Here is a 15,024-nt window from a genome sequence, read left to right as displayed (position 1 = left end):
GGTTTGGCAGGTTTCTCTGCTTGTTTTAATTCTCATTCATGTACAAAAACTCCATGTTAGATTTACTTGCATTTATATGTTGCTAACTTAGATTTTATGTTTTAATGTACCTTTCTCCACCTATCCCACTATTTTGCAATCTTTCTACTACTCTTCCCATGTACAACTTGTCTACTTTCCCTGTATTTCTAACCCTTTTTTCCCCACTCTTTCCACCTTATCCCCTCAGTACTATTCTGCATAAGTACAACTTTCCATAGCCTAAACAACCTACATTCTGTAAAAACTAACGGCACTCGAACTACCCTCTCCCAGAAACTTGTGCTACCTCCATCTTTTTCAAAGTAAGCACTAGTCCTCACACTAATTCATCTTATACTGCTCCCACTTCTAAGTTACCAAAACAATAGCACACTTCTACAAGCCTGGTTCTTGAACCCACCTGCAATTACTGAAGTCAAAAGGAACACTGTTGTTAATTTGAAGCAAGGGCATTTGCATAGCAGGCATATTCAGTAGGTTGGGTACCTTTTGCCATTAATGTGGGAGTAATGTAGAACATCTGGCACCTTGATACAACTTCTGATCTATATGTATGAAAATACAGCTGGAGAGCCAGGCATCTTAATCCCATAATTTGGGAAGCAGAGGTAGGAGGATTACTGTGAGTGCGAGGCCACCCTGAGATACATGGTGAATTTCAGGTCAGCCTGGGCTAGAGTGAAAGTCTACTTCTAAAAAATAACAACCAAACAAACAAATAATATAGTTGGAAAACAAAGCATTGAAATAACCTAAAATGCAGTTATAATAATACAAGAAACAAACAAAAAAAAATCAGATGAAAAAAATCAGGTTCTCCAAAAATTAAAACTCAACCACCAATAAGGCTGAAATAAATAGGTGAAATGCCAGACAGAAAATTCAAAAGAATATTTTTAAGTATCTTCGATGAAATCAAAGGAATCGAAGAAACCAAACTCCTTAGAAATCCCAATTAATCTAGGAAATCAACTTAACGAAATAGAAGGGTGATATAAGATATGAGTAAGGAAACAGAAATACCAATCTGAAATAATAGAAAAGAAAAACACAGTAAGAAAAAAAAAAACCCTCTGTAAAAAGTCTCACTGATCGATGGAATGGATCAAGGAGAGGATAGAATATCTGAGCATGAAGACTGATCTAGAACATTCCAACAAGAAGAAAGACAAATTAATATGTAGGTGTGAGTAGGAATTTCAAGGTATTTGAGGCATTATGAAGAAATCAAGCTTAAGAATTCAGGGTATAGACACAAGAGGAGGAGGAGAAAAATAATTTCATCCTAAAGACACAGAAAATATTTTTAACAAAATCAGAGAAGAAAATTTCCCCCAGATAGGGAAACAGGGGCCAATACAGACATGGGTGAAAGTTAGAACATCAAACAGAAAAGACCACAAAATAACCTCTCCTCAGCATATTAAAGTTAAGCTATGAAACACACAGGCCAAAGAAAATATATTGAAAGCCATAAGAGAGAAGCAACTACTCATAAAGGCAAGTTCATCAAGATAAGAGCAAATTATTCAACACAATACTTAAAACCCATAAGAGTTTAGAATGATTTATTCCACAGTCTGAAAGACAACAACTGCCAATTGGCATTACCATATAAAGGAGTAAAAAAGAACTTTCCTTGACCAAAACAAGCTAAAGGAATTCATTACCATTAAGCCAGCTCTACAAAGAATACTTGAAGGGATCCTTTGGTCTGAAGGGAAGGAAAAAGCCATACAGGAGACAACAAGAAAGAAGAAACCATCTTCAAATAATAGCTAATACAAGAGTGTACCAGAAAAAAATATTCTGTGCTATAAAATAAGAATTACAGGAATAAATAAATTGTTCAAGAATAACACTTATTATCAATGGTCTCTATGCTCAAACAAAAAGAGACTGCAGACTGCATTAAAAAGAACAACAACTCTGTCATCTCCAAAAACTTCACCTCTTCATAAAAGATAGATACTACCTTAGGGTGAAAGGATAGAAAGTGTTATTTCAAGCAAATGAGCCTAGAAAATAAGCAGATATTGCTATTCTGATATCTAACTTCAAACCAACTTTAGTTAAAAGATATAAAGAAGCTAAATTTATACTGATTAATGGTAAATTTCAGCAAGAGACTATTACAATTCTTAACATATATGCACCAAATATAGGCACATACAATTTCATTAAACAAACACTACTAGATATAAAGTCACAGATACCCCAAGCACAATAGAAGAGATGATTTCAGTACCCCACTATCACCAACTGAAAGGTCATCTTGGCAAAAATTAATAAAATTAGAGATGAAAAGGGTACCATAACAACAGATATCAAGGAAATTCAGAAAATCATAAGGACATACCTTCATACCTTAAAAACATATCCTTCACTAAATTTCAAAATCTGAAAGAAATGCATATATGTGTATATACATATATACATACATATATATATAAATATATAAATACATATATATATATACCAAATTTAAAGCAAGATAATATAATATAAACAGATGTATAACAAGTAACAAGATCAAAACAGATATAAAAAATATCTCCCAAATAAAATAAGTCCAGACCCAGATGAATTTACTGGTGAATTCTACCAGACCTTCATAGAAGAACTAACACCAATTCTTCTCAAACTTCCCCATAAAATAAAAAGGAAGCAATATTACCAAACCCTTTTTATGAAGCGAGAATTACCCTGATAACAAAACCAGACTCTACCAGAAAAGATAGTTACAGACCAAACTTCATCCTGATTATAGATGCAAAAATTCTTAACAAAATACTGGCAAACATAATATATGAACACATTAAAAAGGTAATGCATCCTGATCAAGTGTGTTTTATTCCAGAGATGAATGGATTGTTCAACATAAGCAAATTGATAAATGTAATATACCATATAAATGGAGTCAAGGACAAATAAATAAATAAATAAATATGGAATAATAAATATGGAAATGACATTTGTCAAAAACCCAACATCCTGGGCTGGTAAGATGGCTTAGCAGTTAAGGTATTTTCCTGCAAAGCCAAATGACCACAGTTTGATTCCCCAAGATCCACGTAAGCCAGATGCACAGGTGGCACATGCATCTGGAGTTCGTTTGCAGCAGTTGAGGGCCCTGGAATGCCCATTCTCTGTCTCTCTCTCTCTCTCTCTCTCTCTCCCTGTCTTTCTCTCAAATAAATAAATGTATTAAAATTTTTAAAAATCCAACATCCCTTCATGATAATACCCTGCAGAAACTGGCAGTAGAAGGAACATATCTCAACATAATAAATGCTATATATGACAAACATGTAGCCAACATTATATTAAAAACTGAAAGCATTTACACTAAAATCATAAATAAGACAAGGGTGTCCACTTTTACTACTTTTATTTAATATAGCACTGAAAATCTCTGCTATAGAAATAAGACAAGAGACACAAATAAAAGTGATGCAAATTGGAAATGATATGATTTTATACATAAGGGACCTTAAAGACTCTATCATCAAGGGCTGATACATATTTTCAGCAAAGTGGCAGGATAAAAAAAATTAATGCACAGAAATCAGTAGCCCTACTTAAATGGAGATAACAAATATGCTGAGGATGAAATCAGGGAAACACTCCTGCCATTGTCAGCTTCATGCTGCTGGGATGAACTTCCAAACCAGGCACAGTTTATGGGGAGAATGGCCAGAGGAAGTTCCGCAGTGGCAAAAGAAGCTGACCTCCATTACCAAATCCATGCAGAGAAAAAGACCACCACCAGCAACCACATTCTGGGGATCCCAGGCAGAGCTCAAGCACTCTGCATGCCTTTTGGCTGGAAACAGATCCACCTCCAGTAACAACCTTAGGGTTGGACCCCAGGATCTGCCCATTATAGCTCCTCCAGCCAGGTAGCTGGAGATCTAAATTATAAGCTTTAATAAATGCTTGGATTTATTTGGGGATATCCATTCAACCTACCACAACTCCCATTCACAATTGCATCAAAAATAAATAAATAAATAAATAAATACAGCACCTTTGAACAAAGCTAACCGAGGAAGTGAAGGACCTCTACAATGAAAACTTTAAAATACTCATGAGAGAAATTGTAGAAGACAATAGGAAATGGAAAGACATCCAATGTTCATGGTCTGGAAGAATCAATATTGTGAAAATGTGCATGTTGCTAAAAGTAATCTACAGGTGTAATAGAATCCCCATCAAAATTCTAAGGGTATTCTTCACTGAAATAGGGGGAAAAATTCTAAAATTTATTTGAAAACACAAAAAAAAATCCTCCAATTATCCATGCAATTCAGAGAAACAACAACAAAAAGGGGGGGCTGGAGAGATGGCTTAGTGGTTAAGTGCTTGCCTGTGAAGCCTAAGGACCCCACCGGTTTGAGGATCAATTCCCCAAGACCCATCTTAGCCAAATGCACAAGAGGGTGCACATGTCTGGAGTTTATTTGCAGTGGGTGGAGGCCCTGGCACACCCATTCTTCTCTCTATCTGCCTCTTTCTCTGTCTGTTGCTCTCAAATAAATAAATAAATAAAAATAAACAAAAAAAATTTATAAGGCTGGTGGTATCAGCACACCTGATTTTAAGATATATTACAGATCCATAGTAACAATAACAGCATGGTACTGGTACAAAAGCAGTCATGCAGACCAATGGAACAGAATAGAGGACACAGATGTAAATATAGGCAGCTATAAGCAATCTGAGTTTTGTAAAGAATGCCAAAAATATCCACTGGAGGGCTGGCAAGATGGCTTATTGGTTAAGGCATTTGCCTGAGTAGCCTGAGGATCCAGGTTTGATTCCCCAAGACCCATGTATGCCAGATGTACAAGGTAGCTCATGCATCTGGCATTTGTTTGCAGTAGCTAGAGACCCTGGCATGCCCATTATCTCTCTCTCTCATAAATAAATAAATATTTTAAAAATATTCACTGGAGAAAAAATCAGCTGCTTTAATAAATATTTCTGGAAAAACTGGACATCTATATGTAGAATGATGAAAATATATCATTTTGAATTTTTTTTGCTTATTTTTATTTATTTCCTTGAAAGTGACAGAGAGAAGGAGGGAGAGAGAGGGAGACAGAATGGGCACACCAGGGCTCCTAGCCACTGCAAAAGAACTCCAGATGCATGCGCCCCCTTGTGCATCTGGCTAACGTGGGTCCTGGGGAATTTGAGCCTTGAACCAGGGTCCTTAGGCTTCACAGACAAGTGCTTAACCGCTAAGCCATCTCTCCAGCCCAATATATCCTTTTGTAGTCAGCTCTATGTTACTGGGATGAACATCCAACCAGACACAGTTAATAGGAGGAAGAGATTTATTTTAGGCTTGCAGATCCCAGGGAAGTTCCATCAATTAAAGAAAAAGTTTGGCCCATTTCAGAGATCTAAGCAGAGAGAAATCATCAACAGCCAGCACCACAAACTTGGACAGCCAGAGCTCAAACTGCTCTCCATACACCTATGGACAGTAGTCAAGAGCTGCCTCCAAACATACCTTAGGGCTGGGCCCCAGGATCTGCCTCTAGTGACACCTCCTCCAGCAGGCTTCTGGAATCTTAAACTTAAGCAGGAATCTTAACTGTAATCAAAAATACCCTAGGCATTCAAACCATCACAGATCCTTATCTCTCTCCAAGCATAGCAATCAAGTTCAAATGCATCAAAGACTTTAATATCAGACCCATAACTCTGACTGCTTGAGGTAAAAAAAAAAAAAAAGTAGAGGAATCACTTCATCTTATAGGCAAAAGCAGGAGCTTTCTTTCTTAATATAACCCCAGTTGTTCAGGAAGGAAGACAAATAATCAACCATTGAGACCTCATGAAGTTAAAGGCATATGGAAACCCACTTCTTGGTTAGTCAATAATATACGTGTGTGTGTGTGTGTGTGTGTGTGTGTGTGTGTGTTAAAACAGAGTTTGAGCAGAAGTACCTGTTGGGGCAGATATTGCTGTATGCAGAAGCCATAGATTGTTACTAGAAAATTTTCAATGCAAGGGTGGGATACCTTCCAGTGACTTATTGAGTATAGGTCTTTGAGGTCCCCACAACATTACAGGAAAGATATCAGTGCTTACAATGCTGTCTTCCAGACACAACCAGTGAAGACCTCATTGTGGCTGACACTACCTACATAAGATCTACATAATAGGAGGGGAAAAGTGATGATATCAAGACAGAAGAGATTGGAGGGGGATTTGGGAGAGAAAAAAAATGGGGTTGTAGGAGAGGAATACGATCATGCCACATTGTCTATACTAATAGAACTTTTCAATAAAAATGTTAAAAAAGAAAATAAAAATATCTCTATTAGTATAAATTTTAGGCTTAAGTAAAAATCATTTTCTAAAGAGTTCTTTTTAATCCATGTAATAAAGTTATGATATAAAAAATATTAGGTATTACTATTTCCCACACTACCTTAAACTCATGTTAAATTAACAGAAAGGGAGCGTTTTTCCCATTGATTAATATTTTTCCTGTTCAACAGATGCAAGAAAGCCAAAAACAGCACAGCTGGGCAATTTCCCTTCACTGGAAACGTCATTTCCAGGCACTTTGTATTCACTCGATAAGAACTATTTTGATAAGAATTTCCCAGTTGGAATAAAATGCATATTTGCTTCACAACCTCCATTCCAATTTCTGATTCTTTCTTGCTTGAAAATGACCTTCAAGTGTAATTGACCATAACCTCTCAGGCAGCCCAAGATCAGTCCAAGGTTCCCCACTTGACTGTGGCTCTGGTGTCTGAAATACACTATGAACTGAAGCTCTCTGGCCAGAAACCAAGTTAAAATTGGAATCACTGTATGCCTACTGCCACATCTGTACACCCTGGGACAAGTTTTGGCTGGCGTTATGATCATTCCAGAATGGAAAATAACCTTGAATGTTAGGGTAGGGAGGTGGTTGGGTAATCTGTCTTACAGACAAGGCTGGCTCAGGCTCCCTCTAGAATTCTCGCTAAGTCCAAGAATCTCTTGCTTTCTCCAAGTCATCATTACCATCCCAGGACAACTCTAATCGGAGAAAGGGAAGGAAGGGGATGTCAAAACTGGAAGTCTCTAAGGAACATCCAATTCTAAGTATGTACTAGGCCAAACAAAAGAAACAATGGCTGAATTGACAGGCAGTAAGCCTAAGATTTCAGGCAAGGAGGAGAAGAATCCTGAAAAACAGAGTCAGAGAGTAAAATGTCTCAATTTTGGGGCACACAGCATCTGGTCTCAATCCTGACAAAAGATGTCACCTCAGTAAGTTAGCTCTTGTCCCCAGTGGAATAACTGTGTAATTTAGTTGAATGAAATAATGCTACTTTTTTTTTTTTTTTTACATGAAACAGAACTTAGCTTCTAGAATCATTATATACAGAGGCAAGACCAAGGAAGCCATCCATTCCAAGTCAAGATATCAGGACTTAACCATTAGAAACTGAGAAATAGGAAGAGAAAATTCCAGGAAGGAAAATAATTTATAGTGACTAGGAAAAAGAAAAACCCTTAATGAAAGAAATACTTAATCACACAACATAAAGAATAGTTTAGATTATATGGCCAAATTCAAGGTGTTTGATACAATTTTAACAAAATAAATCGAGGTCAAACAAGTCCTTTACTTTCATGTCAATCAGTTATCCTGTGGCTATGCCTTGTAGAATCTACACAGATAACAAAAGTGACAATAACCAAATTCCACTTTCATGTTTTTCTTTCTTTATCATGATACTGGAAATTTAAAGTATAATAGGAAGAAAAAGAAAATAAAACCCAAATTATTCATGAACTGAAGCAAGAGAAAACAAAGGCCTTCTGTAAGACTACCAGAATATTCAAGAGGAAACAATTTGGGATATACTTTTAATTATAGACCAGTTTTCAATTCCTTCTGATATAACCCATCAGCATTTCTCAAACATTGTGTCCAAAAGAATCATTTGGGGATTTGTTTTTAAATAAATACTGGAGCTGTCTGGTCACATCCTCCAATATTCTAGTTAATGAGTTGTAATTGGCATAGCAGCAGCATTTTGCATTTTAACAAGAGATGAATGTTTTTAAATCTCCAGGTGATGAATCACTAGTATGGTCAGGAATTCTATTTAAATAAAAGCTTTGATTCTAAGCTCCATGGACACCTGCCAGAGTTTAATATCACTCAGCCTCTTTTTTGTGCCTTCCTGTATTTATGAAATTCTCCAGGTGGACAAAAGTCACTTTAAAGGTTTCTTTTTAACTGCATTCTTTTAAATTTAAATGTGTACAAATTTACCTTCAAATTGCTAATTTAAATTGGTTTCTCATTTCATTTTCTTCTTTCATGATTTCCAGTATTTCTTGCTCATTTTCTCTTTGTTTGAGGCAGAGAGTCATTCTCTCCCAGGTTGATTTGTAACTCTAGCGCAGGCTGTCCTCAAACTCATAGGGATCTTCCTACCTCAGCCTCTGGACTATTGGAATTAAATACATGAGTCACCATGCTCAGCTGTATTTCTTGCTCTTTTAAAATCGTTGTCAGTTGTTTTGAATTGTTTATTTTTGATATTTTTAATTAGCTTAGAGAGTTTTAAGTATAGAAAGCAAGCAACAAATATTGGTAAGGATTGTGAGAAAAGGGAAACCCATACTCACTGCTGGCAGGACAGCCACTATGGAGGCTTTCTAAAGTATTTAAAGGAAGACCGTCCATAAAATCCAGCTATGCCACTCCTGGGCATATACCAAAAGAACTCCATATCCTGCTATGGAGATACCAGAACTGTTTCTTCTAATGTCATTTTCATTATCTCCAATAAATCTAATCTCATTTGAGGTAAGATAATGCAATTGATTTTGTTGGTTATATTTTTAGAAATCAAATATTCCTTTGTTTACTTTGGCAATGAGCTTAAGAGTTTCAGATTTCAAGGAATTAGCCATGGATAACTCTTTGCTCTTTCCTCTTCCTTGTTTAGTAGACTCTGTCTAATCTTTTACAGTTGGCTTCATCTGGTCCTCAGGCTTGCACTCAGGAATCCCGTCTTATCTGTTTCTGAGATTCCTGTCTTATGCAAGATCAGAATGAGTGGGACACAGAACCCAACAAAACAACTGACTTGCTCCAGAATTGCAGGTCTGAAACTTGCCAAATGTTATGATACTAGATTTGCAATGGTTTATTTATTTATTTATTTATCTGTCTCTCTCTCTTTTTTTTTTTTTTTTTGTAGTCCTTTGGAATGAATTAGCAACCTTATACAGCTCATGGCACTATGGAGTAAAACTGGTCTTAGTGCCTTATCAGATCTATGGCAATTCTACTTTCCCCAAAGCTATATGAAGGATTTAACCATAGGCCTTGAAGTTATACCTGCAACTGTCTCTTCCAGCCCAGGTGGCAATCGCCTGTGTCTTCAGCTGCAGTCACAGCTTTGCAGTATTTCGCCTTTTCTGCCCCATGCAGATTCTTACTTTGTTTTCCATTAGCTATGTCTATTTGTTTTTCTTTCTGATTATGTTCTCTACTAATGATGTTCATTGGACAAGTGCTTCAAAGCATGAACTCTTTGGCTAAACTTTGGCAACTGAGGGACGTGATAGAACTGTACTGTATTATGTAAGTAGAAGAACCAATTAATGGGGGTGAAAAGGCCTAAGTGAGATCAGAGGGAGGGCTAATCAAAATCTAAGTAGATATAAATAAGTCACATGGAAACCTACCTTTTTGAACAATGGAACTCTCAGAAGCAATAGACTGCTACCAGAAAAAATTCAGTGTCAGGGGTGGGATACCTTCCAGTGAGTTTTTGGCCAGGGAGGCCTCTGATGCCCCCAAAACATTACAAGCCATTGCCAAGGCCATTGGTTTCCCACCAGGAATAGATAGTAAGACCCTACTGCTGAAGATTCCACATGCTTGGGCTGAAAAGTCCCAGATAAATCCTGCTGGAGCTGACCTGAAAACCTCCTCCATGTAGACCAGCTGACAGAAAGCTGGAGAAAGCTATGCTGCATATAATTCAATGGGAGAGAGAGAAATAACCAGTGGAGATATGCAATAGTGGACACTGCAAGCCTTAAATTTGGCCAGCCAGGCCAAATGAGCTGATGGGTGCAATAGTGGCATGTCTGTTATGGGGGAAACCAACCACTAAACCAACCATCCACTAATTGGACTGGAAGATCACTCCATGGGAAGGAATACTTCCCTGATACTGAAAACCTACAACAGGGGTAGTCATGAGTCCTAGGGGTGTACTGTCTGCTGGTGTTTGGCTAATTATATATAATATGCTCACCAATCTTCCCAGTAAGCACTTCTCTTAATATTCATAGAAGGATCTATTTCATCCTTCTACAGATTATCCAGTAAACACTGCCATCTTAAAAGAAAAAGTTTTTAACTGGGCTCATTTTTAATAATTGACATCATCCATTCTCAGATGCTTGGTTTCTTAAAACATTAACCATAATTAATTATTACTATATTTCTGGAAAATAATTTTCTACTTTTGCATGATTGTATGCAGGAGTCAGCTCTTTATATCTATATAAGTTTATTTTAAAAAATTCTATTTTTAATGATAAATTAATAGCATTTTCATATATTGTGGGATATAGTGTGATGTTATAGTTTATGAATATAATGTAGGATAATTAAATCAAGGTAAGTAACAACCAGTCATTATTCTTGTTGAGAAATTTTTAAGTATAATATCTTAGCAATTTTGAAACATACAGTATTTCAATTTTTACTGTATTTATCAAGCTGAACAACATACCTGCAGGTTTAAAATTGTGGCTTTATACTCATAGAGCTACTGCATCTGTGTTCTAGAAGTCCCATCTTTGTATTAGTTTCTTATTGCTGCTTTAACAAATTGTTATAAATTTAGTAGCTTGAAACACCCATATTGATTATGTTAGTGTTCAAACATTCAGATGTCTTACTGGGTTAAAGTCAAGGTGGTGGCAATGTTGATTCTTTCTGGATACCTTAGGGGAGAAGTCATTCTTTATCTCTTTCAAGTGTGTGCTGGACACCCAGATTCAGGTATTGTGCCATAGAAACACAAAATGGAATATGACAAATATTTGAAGGAATTATGGAATGTACAGACAGTAGTTTTAACATTTCAAAAGCTATTGAAGTACTTGGGAGTATATTTTCTCCAGGTGGAGAGTACAACATCTTCTGCCCTGGAAAGCATACCTTTCCTTCTTTGATCTTGGTTCCAATAATTTGTCGTCTTTGTTGGATGATCTCAATGAGAAGATCACATTCTTCTGTTAATTTGGCTTCTTGACGTGATGCATTGACCTACAGGACAAATAAAAAGATGTAAATGTGACCTTTATTTCTGTTAAGTGCTATTGCCTGTGTAGACTAATGTAGTAGTAATCTCTGAGTATATATTTTGAGTGTCAATTCTCCTACCTATTATAAGAGGCAGGCAAGTACACAATTTATATTCCTACTTTCTAACTTGTATCCTTGGAAAACATTATCCAATGATAACATACTTCCCTACAAAGCCAGGTTCAGCATCAGAAACTTTCCTAACACAATATATATATTGTCCATTGCAATTATGCAATAATTGGACACTAAGCAGTGAAGATTAAATATATATATATATATATATATATATATATATATATATATATATATATCTTCATTTTATATTTTAGAAAAAAGTATCAAGTTTGTCTTGTCAAATGTAATCTCCTAATATTATTTTATGGGGGACAAATTACTATCAATATCTTTCAGAGGAACTTTCTGGAAACAGTGCAGCAAGCTTGCATCATATTTGTTTATTTTAAAAAGTGAGTGTGGGCAACCTAGGGCCTCCTACAGCTGCAAATGAACTTCAGATACATTTTCCAATTCATGCATCTTGTTTTATATTGTTACTGGAGAATAGAAACAATAAAGTGCCCTTTACCGGCTGGGTCATCTCTCCAGCCTCAAGCTAACATTTTTAATATACAAGTATCAAATTTATACTTAATCACTATATCAAAATGCAAAAAGGTCATCTGGGATTGGGGAGATGGCTCACTAGTTAAAGGTATTTGCATGGAAAGCCTGTTGGCCTGGTTTTAATTCCCTAGTACCCGTGGAAAGCCAGATGTACAAAGTACCACCTGCATCTGGAGTTCCTTTACAGCATAAAAGGCCCTGTCATGCCCATAATCCTCTCTATCACTTTCCCTCTCTGTATTCACTAATAAAAAAAATAAAAATTGTGATTTTTGTGCTTCATTACTCTTATGACATAATTTAAAATTTTAATCCTGGTATATTTAAACATGAAGCTTATATAAGTGAAAGGCCACCATTCTTGTAGAAAAGTGAATCAATGTAGACTTGCCTACATTTGAAAATACAAGGGAGAGTCACAGTTAGCTTACTCTTGGCAACTGACCTTGGGAAATACTATGTACATGTAATTTCCTCTACCTTGTGACAATGCTGAAATCATTATTCACAGACAGAAATGCAGAAACACTCACTGTGAGAGATGGAAATAACATGAAAAAAATTTTTATTATTTTAGCAAAATCACAGAAAAAGTTGTAAAGCTGCACAGGATGACAATGCCACAGATGATTCGAGCATATCACATGGGGAAGATGAAGCCTTTTTGATCTGCGTGATGTCAAGTGTTCTAATGTCAGTATTTATGAATGAGATCAACTAGAAGTAATGTCATGAGTTCAGGGTAAGTCCACTGATCATGGCTCACAGAAAACATGTCTTTGTAGAGGCTCAGGATTCCTTGGATTTTGTTCCTGATCATTAACAGATGCCTCATAAAGACCAAACAAGACATGTTATTAAGATGACTATCATAACCATTTCTAACAATCCATGGTATTATATCCTCCATTTGATTAGCACAGAGGTAAATAATTGTCCAATTAATGAAGAAAAAAAAACTTAAAATGCACTGATAGATGATTATAGAATATGGAACTCAGGCTAATAATTCAAGAAAAATAACCACTGGGATCCACTTCTCTTACCATTTTGTTTTATTTCATGTGTGTGTACATGCACATGTGTATGAAGATGTTCATGATATATGTATGGGTATGTGTGAGTCATGGTACAAGTGTGAAAGTCTAAGCACAACCACCTAGGAGTGTTTATCTCCTCCTTCCACCTTCTTTGAGACAGTGGCTGTCTTTCTTGCTGCTTTATGTGTCAGTGTGGCTGGCCCAAGAGTTTTCAGATTCTCCTGTCACCACCTCCAATTACCATAAGTGCATTGGGATCATAGATACATGTTGTCACTTTGCAAATAGCTTTTACATGGGCATTGGGGAATTGAACTAAGTCCAACGGGCTGGCAAGCAAGTGCTGTTAACTGCTACAACATCTCTTTAGGCTATCTTACTATTATTTTTATGGTATCATTTCTAGATCCCTTTCAGGCTTCCCAAGTGTTGCAGTTACCTTCTTGTTGCTAGGACAAAGCACTCAACCAAAAGCAGCGTATGGGATAAAAGGGTATATTTTGGTTTACAGAATCAAAGACAAACTCCATGTTTCCAGGGGGAAAATATGGTACTAGCAGAGGCTGGACATCACTTCCTGGCCAGCATCAGGTGGACAATAGCAGAAGGATAGTATCCCAAACACTGGCAAGGGGAATCTGACTATACCACCCATAAGTCCACCATAAGTCCGATCTATTTCACTCCAAAAAGTCATTGAGCTTTGAGTTATTTTATAGTAGGAAAAGTATACCGCAGTTGCCATTGTGATGTGAGACTCAATTCAATCCAAATTCTGCCTACTGCGTTTTCTTTGATAGGTTGACTCTACCAAAAAAAAAAAAAGTGGTCTGAAATTTACTTTGTGGAGCTAAATACTTTCTGAGAAACCTGATACTACAATCAGTATCACCTCAAAACATATATTTCCAAAAATTTGGGAATATGGTCTGTTATTTTAGGCCAGGCATTTTCCCTATATTTTTTCAAAGAATACAGACAACTTTTCTCTGAAACCAGAAAAGTTGAATCTCTTTTGTACTTTGATGAAGTTCCAAATTTTGGGTAACACCAGTATTCTTATATTCCTAAAGGTATAATAAAATAAGTTGAATATTACCCTATATTTCTAAAATTATTGCAGTACAATGAAATTTTCCACACTTTGGCTGTCATTTATATATGTGACTTTAAAAAGAGTTAATGATTTGATTGGATTTAATTCCTTATGAGTCATCAATTCAAATATGACAGGGTTTATGGGTTACTTGTAATATGTTCAGGTGTTTCTAGTTCTTCAGTTTGGATTGGAAGCGAGCAGATCCTTGTTGTAATTTTAAATTTCATTTTGGACTCATAGCTTTTGATTAAGAATCATTGTTGTTGATGGAAGTACTCTGTAGCCATTAAAAATTCAAGAAATAATTCTTAAACCTTCTTTCTTCAACATATACTTCCACTTTAGTGTTGCCTATCTCCTCCTTGGTCCCTAAACAAAAGGCAGGAATAGGGTGGAGTTAATTAAGAGTGATGCCAGTGTTGGAGAGGTGGCTTAGTGGTTAAGCACTTGCCTGTGAAATCTAAGGACCCCAGTTCGAGGCTTGATTCCCCAGGTCCTACGTTAGCCAGATGCACAAGGGGCGCACGTGTCTGGAGTTCGTTTGCAGTGGCTGGAGGCCCTGGTGCGCCCATTCTCTCTCTCTCTCTATCTGCCTCTTTCTCTCTCTCTCTTTGTCACTTTCAAATAAATAAATAAAAAATAAAAAAGAGACTCCTCTTTAAAGACAAAAAAAAGAGTGATGACAGAGGAAAGTTGCTGGACCACATCTTTGGACCCTAATGGAAATGAAGCACAGTTGGTATCTCAAAGCCCCTAATTTATTATTAAAAATACCTTATAATTGGGTCCTCTCTCATGCCAGCTTCCTAACTGCAAGTTTTCTCAAGGATCTTGTTTAGCAAAGATCACAT

At 36.4% G+C, this 15,024-nt stretch overlaps 1 protein-coding gene across 7 annotated transcripts in view; it reads right to left on the bottom strand.

Moving 5' to 3' along the window:
- Positions 1–15,024, bottom strand: part of Mid1 (midline 1) — a 394,404-nt gene that overhangs the window by 48,404 nt on the left and 330,976 nt on the right. For all 7 annotated transcript variants that reach the window (XM_045140323.1, XM_045140325.1, XM_045140327.1 and 4 more), the window contains exon 4: positions 11,261–11,368. In XM_045140323.1, the coding sequence (XP_044996258.1) occupies positions 11,261–11,368 (108 nt within the window). The remainder of the gene's footprint in view (positions 1–11,260; positions 11,369–15,024) is intronic.

The sequence above is a fragment of the Jaculus jaculus genome, chromosome X (assembly GCF_020740685.1).
Source record: "Jaculus jaculus isolate mJacJac1 chromosome X, mJacJac1.mat.Y.cur, whole genome shotgun sequence".
In the NCBI taxonomy this organism is placed as follows: Eukaryota; Metazoa; Chordata; class Mammalia; order Rodentia; family Dipodidae; genus Jaculus; species Jaculus jaculus.
Note: the sequence above shows the minus strand (reverse complement) of the source record. Positions and strands in the feature narration are given on the sequence as shown.